This window comes from Microcaecilia unicolor, chromosome 6, assembly GCF_901765095.1.
Source record: "Microcaecilia unicolor chromosome 6, aMicUni1.1, whole genome shotgun sequence".
Taxonomy (NCBI): Eukaryota; Metazoa; Chordata; class Amphibia; order Gymnophiona; family Siphonopidae; genus Microcaecilia; species Microcaecilia unicolor.
Window position 1 is genome coordinate 98,867,370 of NC_044036.1, and position 18,531 is coordinate 98,885,900.

Here is an 18,531-nt window from a genome sequence, read left to right on the forward strand (position 1 = left end):
AGATCTCCTACATGCACACAGATACCCTTTCTGTGCAAGGCCTCAAGTATTTAGTAAAATGTTCAACCAAGTGGTGGTCTGTCTACTGCAAGTTTTAAATGGGGAAACTAAATTCAGTGTATCATATGTGTTATGTTTTGGTGCAGTTTTTAGCTTAAATTGGTTCTACAGTCCAGTGCTTGTAATTAATTTGAATGTATTTATTGATCTCTAGAGCTTTGTAACTTCAATGGAGTTGCCCCATTTCCATCTTTTTCTTTGGTTTCTCAGTTTTATTAAAATTGGGGCAGGGATCTGGCACCACAAGCCTTTATTTGCAACTGACTAGGGATTTTCCCCCCTATTTTTATAGTCCTTGCCAGTGAACTTCAGTGTTATTGTTATGCTGACAGTAAATGAGATTGGGGTGGGGGATCGTGCACCAGGACTGTTTCTGGAACCTGCACTCATGGGACTTCGTCATTAGGGATTGTCTTTGCACGATAACTGACTTCTTCCTACAGTATATCTTGCTGATCTAAGCAGTAGATGACCTGAGCTGGGAATTGAACCCAGATCCTCCTGCTGTCAGCCTCTGTTGAGTTTTTTTTAATGTTTTGTTTTTCCATGATTCCTGTTCTTTTTATTAATAATTCTGTTTTCATGTCGTCTTTTTTTTTTTCCAGTGCATTCTCACAATGATTTCCTGCTGGCCATTCTCACACGTTGTCAAATCTTGGTTTCTGCTCCTGGTAAGTGATGAAATGTGTTAACCCCAATAAATACAACAAATTCAATCTGTGCAAAGGACTTGTATTCCAGGGCCAAAACTCTGATAGCAACTTCTGTCTATGCCTAAGCTCAGATGAAAAAGTCATAAATGTGCCTTTTCTCTGCAGCCCTCTTGTCTCTTATCTCTCTATATAAAAGGCACCACCAACGTTCTAATGAAGCCTCCAGCCGGAAGTGTGAAGCGGCAGAGATATCCGGTTTCCCCATGAGTGTCTGCCCCACCCTCGCTCTCTCTGTAACACAAACTGAAGGAAAACAGCACAGCTTGAAATCGAAATCGCTCTCTCTGTAACAGTTGAAGGACTCAGAGGGGGGAGGGGAGAGAGACACCCTCACTCTCTCTGTAACACAAACACAGCACAGCAGGAAACTTAACACTGAAGGACTCGACTCCAAGGGGGGAGGGGACAGACAGCACAGGGGAAGGGAGAGAGGGCAGAGGGCATGGACACACACACTCCCACATGCACACTCTGAAGAAAACCTTGCTAGCCCCCGTTTCATTTGCATCAGAAACGGGCCTTTTTTACTAGTCTGCAATATTTCAAAAGCCCTTACACTAACTATACTGTGGTGTTCATGCAATTAAAAATGTTACTGCTGAGTTTACCATTTATTTAACTTCCTTACCTGCTCTTGGTGTGACCATAGTATCTGGCTCGTTCTTGCCATGTGTGATGTCAATCGTGACAGCGTAACCAGCATAGACTAATTAGATTTGGTAACTAGGCCCTGGGTGACATAACAGCTTTCGAGTTATAGGGGAATTTAGTCCAGATTTAAAAAAAAATTTAAAACAAAATGATGGTTTGAACCTAAGTGGGCTTTGTTTCTTGGCATGTATTTTCAAAATACTGCTTGAGAAACAGACTACAGGGACAGTTTGTGCTCAGAAATGAGTGATTTTTTTTTTAATAATGTTCCATCATCAGCTTTATTATTCTCTTGTAACTTGTTTACAAACCACCAGAAATAGCATTATCCTACCGGAGCTGCGCCAAGTAGGTGTTCCAGGATACCCATAGGGTTGAGTCTGGGCTTTGTTCCTTCCAACATGGGGATGGGAACATGAAGACCTGGGAATAGAAGACTTGTATTTTCTTGACACTGCTTGGCCCCTCTCCTTTCCCCTTGTGCTTTTAGACAAATAGGCAGGGAGAGGAAGATACTTGAGTAGGTTACAGTGCTTTTAACTACCCTTCAATGCAGAACTCCCTTCATGAGTAGATCATTTTTAGTGCCTCTTCCTGATTATCAGCTGTGGGAGTGAGGGGACAATAGGAAGTCTCCATGAATACATAGTAGATGCACATACTATAAGAATATACATACTAGAATAGGGATGTCCAACTTTGTTTTTAACAGTGGGCCACATGATCAGAAATTCATATGTTTAGTAGCCACATGAATATTTTAGCCTGCGGCAATAAGATTTATACTCATCAAAATCTGTGATTGACTTCTGAAATTGTAACTTCATATCTTACCAAATTGCTCTATAATGCTTCAAAATCATGTGCATTAGCTAATTAGGTTAAAAAAAAAATCCGTTTGCTAAAATTCTCAAATGGGTCTCATTCTAAGATCAGGTTATTTGCTTTCCCAGAAGTTAGTGGATATGGCTGATATTCTTGCAAGTTAGGTTTTCAGAATATCTGTAGTGACTATTCATGAGAGAGATTTGCTTACGCTTTCTCTTTTTTTTTTTTTGGACAAAGTTCCCTCATGAGAGACTCCTGAGAAAATTCAAAAGTCATGGGATAGAAGGCAATGTCCTTCTGTGGATTAGGAATTGGTTATTGGACAGAAAACAGAGGGTAGGGTTAAATGGCCATTTTCTCAATGGAAGATGGTGAATAGTGGAGTGCCACAGGGATCTGTATTGAGACCGGTGCTATTTAACATATTTATAAATGATCTGGAATATGGAATGATGAGTGAGGTGATTAAATTTGCAGATGACACATAACTATTCAAAGTTGTCAAAACACATGCGGATTGTGAAAAATTGCAGGAAGACTGGCCATCCAAACAGCAGATGAAATTTAATGTGGACAAATGCAAAGTAATGCACATTGGGAAGAGTAATCGAATCATAGTTACCTAATGCTAGGGTCCATCTTAGAAGTCAGCACTCAAGAAAAAGATCTAGGTGTCATTGTAGGCAGTATGCTAAAATCTGCTGCCTAGTGTGCGGTGGCAGCCAAAAAAGCAAACAGGATGCTAGGATTTATTAGGAAAGGGATGCAAAATAAAACCAAGAATATTATTATGCCTCTATCACTCCATGGTGCGACCTCACCTTGAGTACTGCGTTCAATTCTGGTCGCCATATCTCAAGAAAGATATAGTGGAATTAGAAAAGGTTCCAAGAAGAGTGACCAAATGATAGAGGATGGAACTCCTTCCATATGAGAAAAGGCTAAAGAGATTGGGGCTCTTCAGTTTGGAAAGAGACGGCTGAGGGGGGATTTTTCACTCTTTCAAAAAGTACAGCCCACGGGGCAGTCAATGAAATTACATGGAAATACTTTTAAAACAAATAGGAGGAAATATTTTTTCACTCAAAGAACAGTTAAGCTTTTGAACTGTTTGCCGGAAGATGTGGTAACAACGGTTAGCGTATCTGGGTTTAAAAGAGGTTTGGATAAGTTCCTGAAGGAAATGTCCATAGTTTGTTATTGAGATGGACATATGGGAAGCCACTGCTTGCCCCAGGATTGGTAGCATTTAATGTTGCTACTAATTGGGTTTCTGCCAGGTACTTTTGACCTGGATTGACCACTGTTGGATGCAGGATACGCTAGATGGACCACTGGTCTGACCCAATATGGCTGTTGTTTTGTGTTGCATGTAAATTTCTTTCATGCACATTCGTTGTGGATGTCTTAGAAAACCTACTTGCTTGGTGGCCCCCCCAAGACAGGTTTAGGAACTACTGTAGTGAAAAATTAAGTTTGAATATTCCTTTGTAATTTACCTTGCCGAACACTAGATGTCAGAGTTGCACTGTGTGACTGTGCAGGCAGTATAAAGCACTACCCTGAGGTAGGGCTGATCTCTTAGGACAGGTTACTCCCATGTCCTTTTTCACTTTGAGTGATGTCAGATATGCAATACTACTATGGTTAAAAGAAAATCCAGTGTTTGCTGTGTGGGAGGTAACCACGTGAAAATTTCTAAAAGCTTGTAACTACAAAGTCAAGGAGAGCATCTAAAATTTTTGACTATTGTTCAATAACCAAATATTGTAAAAGAGATTTATTATTTTTAATCATCCATAAGAACAGTCAAAGCATGTCAGTCTTTGGCTTGAAATGTTGAAATAAGTACAACTTTTGTGAAATTCTTTAGCCTGTGGATTCTTATGAAATTTATTAGAGAGACAGAGCAAGAGCAACGTTCTTAAGAAAGCAGAGAGCCTGGGGTGGAAGGGAAAAGGAGACCAGTGCTGCAAGCAGTCTGGAAGCACAGGGAGAGGGCCCTGTTTTGGAAGAGTGTTGCCACAGTTAGATTCAACACTTACTCTGATTCCCCAAATCCAAGCAACCTTCAAGAAGGTAAATCTTATCCTGGTTGTACTTGCCACAATAACATCAAGACTGAATTACTGCAATGCACTATACAATGGTCTGACTACAAAGGGCCTGCACCAGCTCCAGTTGATTCAGAATGCAGCAGCAAGACTCATAGAAGGTTGCAAGCGACGTGACCATATCACACCATTTTTGCAAAAATTTCGTTGGCTACCAGTACAATACAGGGCTAAATTTAAAACTCTGATCTTCAAGGCCCTGAAAGGAAATGGCCCCGAGTACCTGAAAAATAGGATGATCCTCCACACACTGCCAAGCACACTAAGGTGCTCCCAAGGACTTTCACTAACCAAGCCCTCTCCAAAAGACATTACACGATGTGATACCTGTAAGCGAGCCTTCTCCGGAGTAGCCCCCACACTCTGGAATGCACTGCCTGAAAGGATGCACTTAACACAAGACTACCTCTACTTCAGGAAGCATGTGAAATCTTGGCTGTTCAACCAGGCCTTTACTGGAAGAAGTAACTAACTCGTTAGTCTCACTCACACACAAAAGGAGTACTCAGGCTGCATATACTGCAGCAGGACATGTTTATCCACTCCTCTAGCTGAGATAACATTTAACCATTTCTCTGACCTCATGTGCAACTTTCTTTAAATCAATCACCTTACTTTCTAACTCTCCCTACATTCTTACCCTTCTATATGTTAGATCATTGCTTTACCCTTTGCTATCACCTATAATGTTCTATTTGTATTGTGTTGACATTGTAAGTAGTATATCATGCCATACTTTGTATTGTTTTTGAATATTTTTACTGCTGTAATTGTTGTTCATGCTTGATCTATTCTTACTGTACACCGCCTTGAGTGAATTGCTTCAAAAAGGCGGTAAATAAATCCTAATAAATAAATTGTGGTGGATGTATATATGTAGTTTAAAGTGCTTTCATTCTGATTCCACAAATCCTTACAATTCTGCTCCTCTAGTTTGGCACACTTACTGAAAGCAAAATTTTAAATCCGTTGTGAACAAGTAAGGCTAGAGAAGTGAGTCAATCGGGCCTGTTAAAAAATAGAAATTTACTTTGAATTGAGCAAATGACAACCATGCATTTTTTTTCATCATCTTCTCTTCCACTTCCTAGCAGGTTTAAAAAAGGTTTGGAAAGCTTCCTAAAAGAAAAGTTCATAAACCATTATTAAAATGGACTTGGGGAAAATCCACTGCTTATTGCTAGGATAAGCAGCATAAAATGTATTGTACTGTTTTGGGATCTTGCCAGGTACTTGTAACCTGGATTGGCCACTGTTGGAAACAGGATACTGGGCTTGATGGACCTTCGGTCTGTCCCAGTATGGCAATACTTATGTACTTTTTATTTTAACATAATAAAGTTAATTTTCCGTGGTTACATTAGAGCAGGCGTTTTCAACCAAGTTCTGAAAACCCTGACTGGCTGGGTGTTCCCCAAGGACTGGGTGTGCTGTGCATAACTAAGTCTATGCATCAGAGTTGGGCCGCAGCTGTTGTCTACGTGACCTTTTGATATTAACCTGTGCTGAGTTGCTAGTCATGCATAGCTTTATGCCTGCCTCCTCCATACATACAAGTGTTTGAGGTCCTGTGGTCTGATGTGGAGTGTTGCATATCAAGGCAGTTAATAGGAAAATCAAGGGACGTGGCAAAGAAAATGCAGCTTCTGTATTTTCTTTCTTATTCCAGTGTCTCTCTCCAGTTTTTTCTTAAAAATATTTAACTTGTTGGGGCAGGGGCTGGGGGAGACAAAAATTAAAAAATGCAACATCATACTGAACAGCTTTTGTTTTCACCTCCTCCTCCCATTCTGTGTTTGCTTTCTAATGTTTGGTGCTTTGTACAGGGTTTGGTTACTTGGTAATGGTGGGCATGGCTAAGTGGGCACAAAATAAAAATCAGTTCAGTTAAGGAGAGTTTGATTTTTCATGTTTTAACTGTTAGACGAATTACCTTTTTAAATACAAATATATATATTTTTTGCTGGTTTAGTTGCCTTAGATGGCCACAGTTTTCTGTGTGTAGCTGCACATGTATTAGGAAGTGGTAATTGAAATTAGGGCTGCAAGTTAATTGCAGTTAACTCTGCAAGTTATGTATTAATAATTTAAAAAATTAATCGGGCTGCAGTATCTCTTGTCTCCTCCAGACATCTCATCTGCTCTCTTCCACCCCCAACCCTTGTCTTTGGGGCGATCTGTCATCTTTCTTACTCTCCCCACCCAAGATTCAATATCATTTCCCCTCCCTGCCCCATTCCGGTCTGCCTTAAAGGTGGTGGTTTGCTGTTCTTTGGCAATGACAGCGTTGCACATATGCTACTACTACTACTACTTAACATTTCTAAAGCGCTACTAGGATTACGCAGCGCTGTACAATTTAACATAGGACAGTCCCTGCTCAAAGAGCTTACAGTCTAAAGTACACGTGAACAGTCAGTCTGATAGTTGGGTCTGCAGACTGGAACAGTCAAATTGGGGCAGTCTATGAGATACTTTTTCGATAACAGGACCATCTATATGGAATAAGTTGGATAATAATCTTAAAAATTAACGCCTTGGACAATCATTTAAACACCAACTGAAAGCACACTTATGTCTGGTATATGCTGCCTGCGGCCTGGTCCGAAGCTTTCCCTCTGACACATCCTGCTTATACAGAAACAAGAAATGATGATGATAGAGGAGGTAGGACAGTGGGAAAGCTTTGGAGCAGTATATGCAGCACTGCTACTGCCAGGTCCAACTGAAGACCACCTTTAAGGTAGACTGATGGTGGTGGTGGGGAGGAGGGGGGGGTGTTTGGAGGGCAAATACCAAACCCTGGGTGAAGGAGGGGAGCGAGTTGAGGATGTATGAGCAGAACTGGAGGAGCCACTGGTGGAAGTTATGGCTGAGGTGGTGAGCTTCAGCAGCTATCAGAACAGCTTGGTGCTGCTCACCACCAAGTTTGTGTTGCTGCTCATTGGGGGGGGGGGGGGGGGGGGAGGGAGGGAGAGGAGATAGATGGGAGAAAGAGGCAAGGAAGAGAAAGAAAGAGAGATGTGAATCTTAGGGAGGGAGATGTCAGCCTTTTAGGGAAGGGGGGATGGAATTTGATATATTGCCTTTCTGTGGTTAGTCAAAGTGATTTACATATTATATACAGGTACTTTATTTTCTATGTGGGGCAATGGTGAGTTAAGTGACTTGCCCAGAGTCACAAGAAGCTGCATTGGGAAATAAAGGTATTTTATTCAGTAATTTAATTGTGCAATTAATCATGATTAAAAATTGTAAGTGAAGTGCAGCCTTAATTGAAATACTGTATATGTATTTTTTGCTTTTGTCTCATACTTTAGAAGGGGCTGGATCTTTGAACTCGGCAGCTAAGCCTGGAAAACCTAAAGGAAAGAAGAAGTTTTCATCAGTTCGGCAGAAATTTGATGTAAGTCCATCTCTTGGGGAACTTTTGTATTTGGATTTACACCTTTTTCAGTTATAGTTCGAAATGAGTTACATTCAGATACAGTAGGTATTTATCTGTCCTCGGAGGACCTAGTCTTAAGTTGGTACCTGAGGGGAATGAGGGGATATAAATTAGGCTTTCTTGGTTTGCAGCCCACTGCTGTAACCATTAGGCAATTCCTTCACTGTTCTATTTTATTTATTCAAGATATTTATAACCCTGCCATTCTGGGAAACAAAAACTCTTTCATGGATTGACATGCCTGTCCCTAAATGTTCCTTTTCTAATATTCTAGTGCAGTCTTTTTGTCCAGTATAGCCCTGTTGTAACAAGAGAAAATTCACAGTATCCCAAGTGCTGACTAAAATGAAATAGCAGACCTCGACTTCTTCCTCCACACTTTCCACTCATTCAAAGCAGGAATTTGATGGTAGCAGCAGTAAATGTGTGGTTTGTCAGTTAATGCATTCTCATGAACCCTGGCTCCTTCATACAGTGTTGTCTATAGGAAATATGTGCTTGAGCAGAGGGTGGGGCCTATGTGCACTGACTTCTGCTGCTACAAGTTCCAGGTTGATGTGGAGGTCTGGAGTTAGATATGGATGATACACCCCTGTTTCTCTAGTTCCCATGCACTGACACCTGACCTCAATTTGGTTTCACAATCCTTGGTTTGAGAACCGATTTTCTGGTGTCTCTCTACATTTAGTTTGCCATTACAGAAGGGGCCAGGAATTTGGGTATTTTACTCCTACGTGGCATCTATCCAAGGATTTAATTCTGTGGAAAGGAAGGCTTTTGCAGACGAACTCATGCAAGTAAACAACATAGGATAATTTTTCTGACTCCTACATTTAGCCCCTAAGGATAAAAGCTCTGCAGTATGTGTTTGGCAGGGCAGGTTTTCAGTTGCGTGTGTATCTATGCCATCAAAATATTTAATTTTATTTATTCAAAATATTTTATAGCCATCTATAATAAATGTTTTCAGTTTGAGGTCAAAGAAAATGTCAGATAATAACAAATATAGAAACAGTATCAATGCAATAAGATTGTACAAATAAAAACAAACCCATTTAAATGTAAAGCATTGTAAACTGCTCAGGGAATGAGTAGGTCAGGCTTTTTCTCTTTTAATACCAGGCAGAAAGGGGTGTTAATACTTATATATAAACAAATTTCTTTTAATGTATATAAGCAACAACAGGACCCCAAAGGACATTTTGTAATCCTAATAGAGCTTTGGGGAAAGAAATTGGCACTGGGAAATATTTAAGCCCCTAATATGTATGATCATGCCTTTTCTAAACTGTGTAGGACACTTTTCTTCTTTTACTGATTATCAGCTCATATGGGTGGATTTCGGTGTTACAGTGAATCTTTTATGTTTCAACATTTTTTATTGAAGACATAACAAGAACATTCTTACAATCATTGATACCACATCTGCCAAGCCAAAACTATACAACAACCTATTATTACAGTCTCCAAAAGTTTTTCTTTTCCCCCCCTTCCTCCCCCATCCCACCCCTCCCCCCGTTTTATTGATACTTATGCTTTGTTATCATCTGAATGTGTTGAGGACCAAACTTCTTCCCCTATGAGACAAAGAATCTACATAAGCACCCCAAATTTTCATAAATGTTTTCTTTCTTTTTAGTGAACGTTTGGCTTCTTTAGCTTCCCACATCATTAACTGGTGGATAAGGTTCCGCCAATGCCAATAATCTGGCCCTATATCATTTGTCCAGTTTTGCAAGATACATTTCTTTGCCAGCAATGTTATTTTACGGAAAAATAAATTGTGCTCTGGTATTTGACCTTTAAATGATCCTGGTAAATTTAACAGCATCTGCACTGGTGTACCTGCTAGTTTTCGGCCTAATAATTGTGATATATAATGGGTTATTTTCCCCCAAAACCTTCTAATCTTCCAACAGCTCCAAAAACTATGGTAAAATGTGTTGTTAGTTCTCCCACATCTCACACACAGGGGCATCTGCAAACCCCCGAATTTTGCGAATTGTGCAGGTGACATGTATGCTCGATGTATAAAACGGAATGCACATTCCCTATATTGAGCTCCGCTGACCAATTTCGGTATCCCCTTCAGTTGCCTCTCAACATCCCATACCAATAACTTGACTCCTAAATCCTTCTCCCAGCGCTCTTTTATCTTTTGAAAGTTTTTGGGTTTCTCATATGGCCACAGAGCTTTATGTATCCCTGAAATTGATGGCGTTTCTTCAGAAATTTCTAGAAAAAATTTTTTTAGTTTCAATCCCTGTTTCTGTTCCAATTGGCCCTGATCTATTGACTGAATAAAATGTTTGAGCTGGCAGTGCGCAAATGTATCACCCCATTGAATTGTATCTGCCTCCAATAGCTGATCTAAAGGTTTAATCTTTCCGTTATCGCCTATTACATCGTCCAGACATTCTAAACCTCTTTCTTCCCATCGCTGAAAGACTGGGTTTTCTATACCTGCTGTAAAGGTTGGGTTCCCTCTGATTGTTAATAGTTCTGTTACCCCTCTCCCCATCTTCAATCTGTTCCCCAAGAATTGCCACGCTCTCCTAAGCGGTTTTAACAGCAAATTGTCCCTGTGTATCTCGGGGACCTGCGTCGTTTCTAATTGTATGAGGGATTTCAAACGCAGCGGTTCAAAATATTCTTGTTCTAGTTCTAATGGTGTATAGTATGTTGTTTCGAATATCCAGTCTCTCACATGCCGCATTAAGCAGGCCATATTGTATATCTTCAAGTCTGGTAATCCTAGCCCTCCCTGTTGCCAATTGCCCATCATGAACTGTTGTTTCATCTTAGCTTTCTTATTGGCCCAGCAAAATTTCATTACCATCTTAGTGAATGTTTTCAGGTCTTTCCCCAATATGCATATAGGTATGGTCTGCATGACATACAACCAGCTAGGTAGGATCATCATACGAATTAGGCATATTCTACCCATCAGCGGCAGCTGCAACTGTCTCCAACTCTCCAATTGGTGTCTAGTCTGAGTCAACAGCATCTTAATGTTAAGTGAATATAGATCTACCACTTCTGGCGTCAACTCTATACCCAAGTATCTAAACGACATGGTTGCTCTTCTCAATGGGAACGTTCCCTGCCAGGGCGTTGCATTCTGTATGTTACTAACCAATGCTTCTGATTTCTCCAGGTTTAGTTTGAACCCAGAATAGGTTCCAAACTCTTTAAACACCTCCAGTAGTGCTGTTAAGGACTCCTCTGGATTTGTGAGCATAACTAACAAATCATCTGCAAAGGCAGCTAATTTGAATTCCTGTTTCCCAATCACCACTCCTCTTATGGCTGGCATCTCGACAATATCCCTAATCAGTGGGTCTAAGTATAATGCAAAAAGAAGTGGCGACAGGGGACACCCCTGCCTAGTTCCTCTTTTTATTTCAAAGTCTTCCGAATAATTGTCATTGACCATTATTCTAGCTTGCGGTGATGTATATAGTGTTCTAATTGCTGTAATAAACCACCCTGCAAATCCATATGCATTTAGCGTGGCAAACATATACAGTGGGGGAAATAAGTATTTGATCCCTTGCTGATTTTGTAAGTTTGCCCACTGACAAAGACATGAGCAGCCCATAATTGAAGGGTAGGTTATTGGTAACAGTGAGAGATAGCACATCACAAATTAAATCCGGAAAATCACATTGTGGAAAGTATATGAATTTATTTGCATTCTGGAGAGGGAAATAAGTATTTAATCCCTCTGGCAAACAAGACCTAATACTTGGTGGCAAAACCCTTGTTGGCAAGCACAGCGGTCAGACGTCTTCTGTAGTTGATGATGAGGTTTGCACACATGTCAGGAGGAATTTTGGTCCACTCCTCTTTGCAGATCATCTCTAAATCATTAAGAGTTCTGGGCTGTCGCTTGGCAACTCGCAGCTTCAGCTCCCTCCATAAGTTTTCAATGGGATTAAGGTCTGGTGACTGGCTAGGCCACTCCATGACCCTAATGTGCTTCTTCCTGAGCCACTCCTTTGTTGCCTTGGCTGTATGTTTTGGGTCATTGTCGTGCTGGAAGACCCAGCCACGACCCATTTTAAGGCCCTGGCGGAGGGAAGGAGGTTGTCACTCAGAATTGTACGGTACATGGCCCCATCCATTCTCCCATTGATGCGGTGAAGTAGTCCTGTGCCCTTAGCAGAGAAACACCCCCAAAACATAACATTTCCACCTCCATGCTTGACAGTGGGGACGGTGTTCTTTGGGTCATAGGCAGCATTTCTCTTCCTCCAAACACGGCGAGTTGAGTTCATGCCAAAGAGCTCAATTTTTGTCTCATCTGACCACAGCACCTTCTCCCAATCACTCTCGGCATCATCCAGGTGTTCACTGGCAAACTTCAGACGGGCCGTCACATGTGCCTTCCGGAGCAGGGGGACCTTGCGGGCACTGCAGGATTGCAATCCGTTATGTCGTAATGTGTTACCAATGGTTTTCGTGGTGACAGTGGTCCCAGCTGCCTTGAGATCATTGACAAGTTCCCCCCTTGTAGTTGTAGGCTGATTTCTAACCTTCCTCATGATCAAGGATACCCCACGAGGTGAGATTTTGCGTGGAGCCCCAGATCTTTGTCGATTGACAGTCATTTTGTACTTCTTCCATTTTCTTACTATGGCACCAACAGTTGTCTCCTTCTCGCCCAGCGTCTTACTGATGGTTTTGTAGCCCATTCCAGCCTTGTGCAGGTGTATGATCTTGTCCCTGACATCCTTAGACAGCTCCTTGCTCTTGGCCATTTTGTAGAGGTTAGAGTCTGACTGATTCACTGAGTCTGTGGACAGGTGTCTTTCATACAGGTGACCATTGCCGACAGCTGTCTGTCATGCAGGTAACGAGTTGATTTGGAGCATCTACCTGGTCTGTAGGGGCCAGATCTCTTACTGGTTGGTGGGGGATCAAATACTTATTTCCCTCTGCAGAATGCAAATAAATTCATATACTTTCCACAATGTGATTTTCCGGATTTAATTTGTGATGTGCTATCTCTCACTGTTACCAATAACCTACCCTTCAATTATGGGCTGCTCATGTCTTTGTCAGTGGGCAAACTTACAAAATCAGCAAGGGATCAAATACTTATTTCCCCCACTGTAACTCCAATCAACCCGATCAAATGCCTTCTCGGCATCAAAACTGATCATCAATGTTGGCTTTAATTCCCTCTTTACATGTTCCAGCGCTGTGATGATTCTCCTCAAATTTTTAGCAACTGATCTTCCTTTGACAAATCCCACCTGTCCCTCCTGCACTAATTTTGGTAATACGCGACTCATGCGTCCTGCCAATATCTTAGCAAATATCTTCATTTCACAGTTCAGCAGAGAAATGGGTCGATATGACTCCGGCAATGTATGATCTCTCTTGGGTTTGGGTAGCAAAATAATTTGGGCCATGTTCAATTGTCTAGGAAGAAATCCTCTGTCTACCCACCCATTAAAAGTCTCTACCAATGCAGGCTGTATGTCTTCCCCTAATAGTTGGTAAAATTCTACTCTTAGACCATCCGGTCCTGGCGCTTTCCCTGGTGTGCTATTAGCTATTGCCCAGTGTACTTCATCAATACTTATTGGTTCGTTTAATACTTTTTGTTCCCTTTCAGAGAGGACCGGATGGGCCACCCCCTCTAAGTATAAGTTGCTCGGAAGATCTGAGTCATGTTCTTCTGTATATAAGTTCTGATAGAAAGTTTTAAAAATATTTTGGATTTCCAAATCTGTAAAGCACATTTTGCCCGTCTTATCCTTTAAAGTTATAACCCTTCTCGATGTCTGTTTCCGAGCTATAAGTCTGGCCAACATCTTTCCACTTTTACTACCATGCTTATATAATTGGAACTTATAATAAGCTTGTGACTTCATCTCTCTCTCATGGATAAGGGTATTTAAAGCCACTTGAGCTGACACCAATTCTTTCCTCATTTGAGCACTGGAAGACCTGTCATACCTCTTTCGCAATGTTACAATTTCTTTCTCTAGTCTCAGTATCTCTCTGTCTCTAGCTTTTTTAAATTGGCTTACATAACTAATGATCTCTCCTCTCAGGACCGCTTTTGCCGCCTCCCAGAATACAATTGAGTCGGAGGCTGTGTTCTCATTAAAAAGTTTATATTCCTTCCAACTTTTCAACAAATGTTCCCGAAATCCCGCATTATGGGTCAAATAACTTGGGAATGTCCATTGCTTAAATTTACCTCCCGCCTCCCCAGGGTTCCAAGTCGCCCAAACTTCTGCATGATCCGATATTGCATACGGTCCTATTTGGGTATCCTGGACTTCTCCCATTAATGTGCGTGACATCAGTAGATAGTCTATCCTTGACTGTGTGTTATGTGCTCTGGACATATGTGTGTAATCTCTATCTTGTGGATGAAGAACTCTCCAGATGTCCAATAGGTCCAAAAGGGAACATAAGTTCGGTAGTCCCTTTGACATCCAGTGAGTTGGTGTCTGTGTGGCATTTGATTTGTCTATCTGCGGGTCCCATACTGTATTAAAGTCTCCTCCCAAAATTAATTGGGAAGAGTCTTCTACTATTAAATGCCCTAGTAGCTGTTGATAGAATTTGGTATCCATTTGGTTTGGTGCATAAACACTACCCAATAGTATTTGTCTCCTTGCCAATAGTACCTTGCAAAAAATGTACCTTCCTTCTGGATCTTTAATTACATCACAAATCTTGTCCACCACCCCCTTTCTTATTAGGACGACCACTCCACCTTTTCTCCCTTTTGCGGGTGAACCAATGCATTCTCCTACCCACCATTTTTTAAGTTTATCATGTTCTGTCTCATTCAGGTGCGTCTCTTGTAAAAGAGCAACATCCGCTCTGATTCTCTGTAGATATTTTAATATCTTAGAGCGCTTCACTGGTGATCCGATGCCTCCCACATTCCAGGTCACTATTTTAACCGTCTTTCACGGGTTGTGGTGGCATCCGATCACCCACAAAAGCTCTTTATCTTCCGGGAGCAACCACCCCAGCCTATGGTTCCCCCCTCTTATCATGTATTCCCCACACATTCTCTTATGCTGTATAGTACCATTTTTCTCTTCCTTATTCTTTATCTGACTTACGTCTATTTGCTTCCCCCTGCTCCCTATCCCTCCCCAACTCCTCCCCCCCCTTAACCTCCCATCCCTCCCTTCTACTTCCCTTCCTCCCATGTTCCCTATTACCCCTCTGTGCTTCGTCCCTATTTGTGGGACTAGTCACGTTTACGCCCCTCTCTACATTCCATATAATTGAGCCTCTGTTTCAAAGTTTACTTCCCTCTTATTTATGTGAGCCCTTATATTAATTCCCCTTTCCTCCCTCTCTCTCCTCATATTCAAGGGTACCTCTTCTCTTTGTCAGTGGTCTATCATTTCTAAATAACTTTACTCAATATAACAGTTTCTTTACATTGTGGCAATGCCCTTTCCTATATTTTGGATTCTTGTATATTATATGTAGCAACTCCAACATTAACCTTTAACATTATAATTCCCTTAATCTAATGTCTTTTCATAACCTACATATATTTCATCACCAATTCTTCCCTCTTTTCTGTCCTAAAGGAGGGATAGTGTCTTATATCTGTTAAGCATTATCCTCGTAAGTGTTTAATTCCAGCTTGTCAGGTAGACCAACAGTTACTCCTCCACTATGCCTTCCATGCTACCTCCAAATCTCTGCTCTTGTTGGATAGTAATATTGTCTGTAGATGCCCGCCTTGGCTCCCACCTATCCAATCAGCAGTTGTAATCCACAATCATGAAGACGGCTGATCAAGCTGCCTCTTCCAATCAGCAGTTGTAATCCAAGAAAACGTGACAACAGTTGATCAAGTTGCCTCTTCAACCTATTATTCTTATTATAGACCGATAAATTTCTCTTGCAGCGCATATTTATTGTCTAGGCCACGGTCATAAATACTTTCCTAAGTTGTAACCTTTCATGGTCTACCCTGTTTCATGTCTTCAAAGGCGCTTGGCTACTGTAGTCAGTTTCCTGAAAGTTCCAACTCAGTTACCTGCCGCTTTATTCTCAATTTTGTAATCCAATGCACTCCAGTTGCCTGCGTTATTCCACAGATCCAACTTATCCGATCACTTTGAATCATTCATCTCCTTTTTTAGTTTGTCTCATACTTATTGTTGGGCCTCTGAGACCAATTCACAATTTTTACCAAAAGAAAAAAGAAAGGAGAGACAATATAAAGAGTTTAAAAAAAAAATAAAAAAAAAACACCACCGGAGTGAATCCTAGTCTCTTTCATGAATGTCCATTGACATGCGTCCCTGAGCTTCTATCTGGGTCCAGGACTGGCCCGATATTCATTCGGTTCTTATGTTTGTCATGACCCCAGAATCTAGCTTAATCAATCCAAACTCAGGTTGTCACTTTGTACCATTAAGGTCATTTTATCCAAAGGTTTTCAACTTCCTTAACTCAAATATTTTAACATTGTCAGTAATTTAAATCCAACATATTCAACTGTATCTGCTCCATGTCCTTCCCAGTCGCAGCAGTATCCGTTAATCATTCATCTCCTGTACTCAGTATTTGTCTTACATATTGTTGTGCCTCAGGAACCGTCTCACAAATTTTAGTAGATGATTGGTAAAAGATCTTTAACTTTGCTGGGTATAACAGCGCAAATTTGATCTTATGCTGCACTAGTTGTGAACAAGTCGGCGAGAAAGCCTTCCTCTGCGCGGCAACTGCAATTGAATAGTCTTGGAAACAGAGGATTTTTTGATTGTTATAAGTCAGCGCTGCTCCACCGCGTATGGCCTGCATAATTGCAGTTTTATGGGTAAAGTTAAGTACCCGACATATTACTATTCTGGGCCTACCCGCACTTTGTCGCATGGGTCCTACTCGATGGGCTCTCTCAATAATTAGGGGCCCCATTTCTGATTGCAGCTTTAGTTCTTTCACTAGCCACTTCTCCAGGAAAGGGCGAAGCTCCCTTTCCCCTATATCCTCAGGCAGCCCGACAAAACGCAAGTTATTGCGTCTAGATCTGTTCTCCAGATCTTCTATCTTCTCGGCTTGTGTTTCCACTGTTTTTAGAAGTTTGCCATACCTCTGTTCCATAGCTGTAACTTGGTCTTCCAGGGCCCCCGTTCGTTGCTGAAAGCCTGCCATATCCTGGGTAAGTTGCGTCATATTGCTCTGCAAACCTGCCAATTTGGAGTCCAGTCCCTGTAATTTCTTGTCTAGAATTACTTCCAGGGCTGCTGTAACCTCTCCCACTATTTCGGCGGTCCATGCTGAGCTAACCGACAAATTTGATGGGCTCGCCGGTGCCGCCATCTTGTCTTCTCCCGCTTTTCCTCTATCCTTGTCTTTACGAAGCGATTTCGCGGCCATTGCTGCTTCGGACACCCGATCTGCGGTGGTACTCGATCGGGCTAGCCTCGCGGGTTGTTGTTATCAATTTTTAGCCGTTTTCCTTTTTTTACTTCGAGGGTTTATGGCTTGGAATGCGAGAGAGGGCACGGAGCTAATCTTTTAGCGACCGCTCGCGTGCATCGCGTCACGTGACCCACAGTGAATCTTTTAATAGATTACAATCCTGCAAAATCCTCAGTGAAGGGAGTTCATGACTGGGTAGTAAACTTTTTGATGCAAGAGTTGGAGCTCATTGATAAGTGGCAAACCTTGCCCCTGGGGGAATTGGACTACACCTTTTATTCCCATTCCCACTTTGCACTGGACTGGATAATAATTTCTTAGCAGATTCTCTCTTCCCTCCTTTAAGAAAGGCGGAAATAGCTAACCCTGTATACAAGCTTCAGAGGGGCATATCTTGAGAATGTCGCCCAGTCTGTATTATGATGAAAACTTTCATTTATATAAAAAAAAAAAAAAGCAGTGGCAACACTATGAACTTACTAATTGTGTGGATGATGTAGGCCCTGTTTGTTGGGAAGCTGCGAAGGTAGTCATGCGGGGCCACATCTTGGCTTACTTGGCTGCTGCTAGAAAGGCACAGGATATCACTTGAGACTCAGAACTATGCACATTTCCCAATTAACTCCTGAGATTAGAGCCTAAATGGAGACTAAGAAATAGAGAGTTGCACGGGGACAGAAATACAACCCGTCCTCGTGGGGAATCTTACCTGTCCCCGCAAGAATTTAACCTGTCCTCACCCAGTCCCACAAGAATTTAATGGTACATAAAAAAAAAAATTCCTGTCGGCTCTCTCAGTCTCTGGGTTTGAGCTGCAGCACTGCAGGCAAGGAAGGAACAAAAGTTGGAACACTCTGGTACACACATGTAAGACTTCTCTGATTCACTGGCACTGTGTGCTAAGAGATCACCACATGCACATACCAGTAGGTCAGGTAACATCTGATGCTCGTGCCTATGTCAGAGCTGAGGTCTGCGCATCAGCCCGGGAGCAGAGGATTAATTGTAACATAGTAAATGACAGCAGATAAAAACTGGATCGGTCCATCCAGTCTGCCCAATAGTCACAATCATTATCAATTCATGATTAAATCAACAATAAATGTGATATATACTTGATTATGGCCTTTCTGTGGCGTTTCTGTGACATAGACCATAGAAGTCTGCCTGGCACTATCCTTATGTTCCAACTGCTGGAGTTGCCCTCAAAGCCCACTACAGTCTATTCATCTTCTCATTTGCGGGACACAGGCCATAAAAGTCTGTCCAGCACTGTCCTCATGTTCCA

At 41.6% G+C, this 18,531-nt stretch overlaps 1 protein-coding gene across 2 annotated transcripts in view; it reads left to right on the forward strand.

Moving 5' to 3' along the window:
- TADA1 (transcriptional adaptor 1) overlaps nucleotides 1-18,531 on the forward strand; it is a 54,459-nt gene that overhangs the window by 23,355 nt on the left and 12,573 nt on the right. For both annotated transcript variants that reach the window (XM_030206493.1, XM_030206494.1), the window contains 2 exons: nucleotides 666-731; nucleotides 7,687-7,772. In XM_030206493.1, coding sequence (XP_030062353.1) covers nucleotides 666-731; nucleotides 7,687-7,772 — 152 coding nt within the window. The remainder of the gene's footprint in view (nucleotides 1-665; nucleotides 732-7,686; nucleotides 7,773-18,531) is intronic.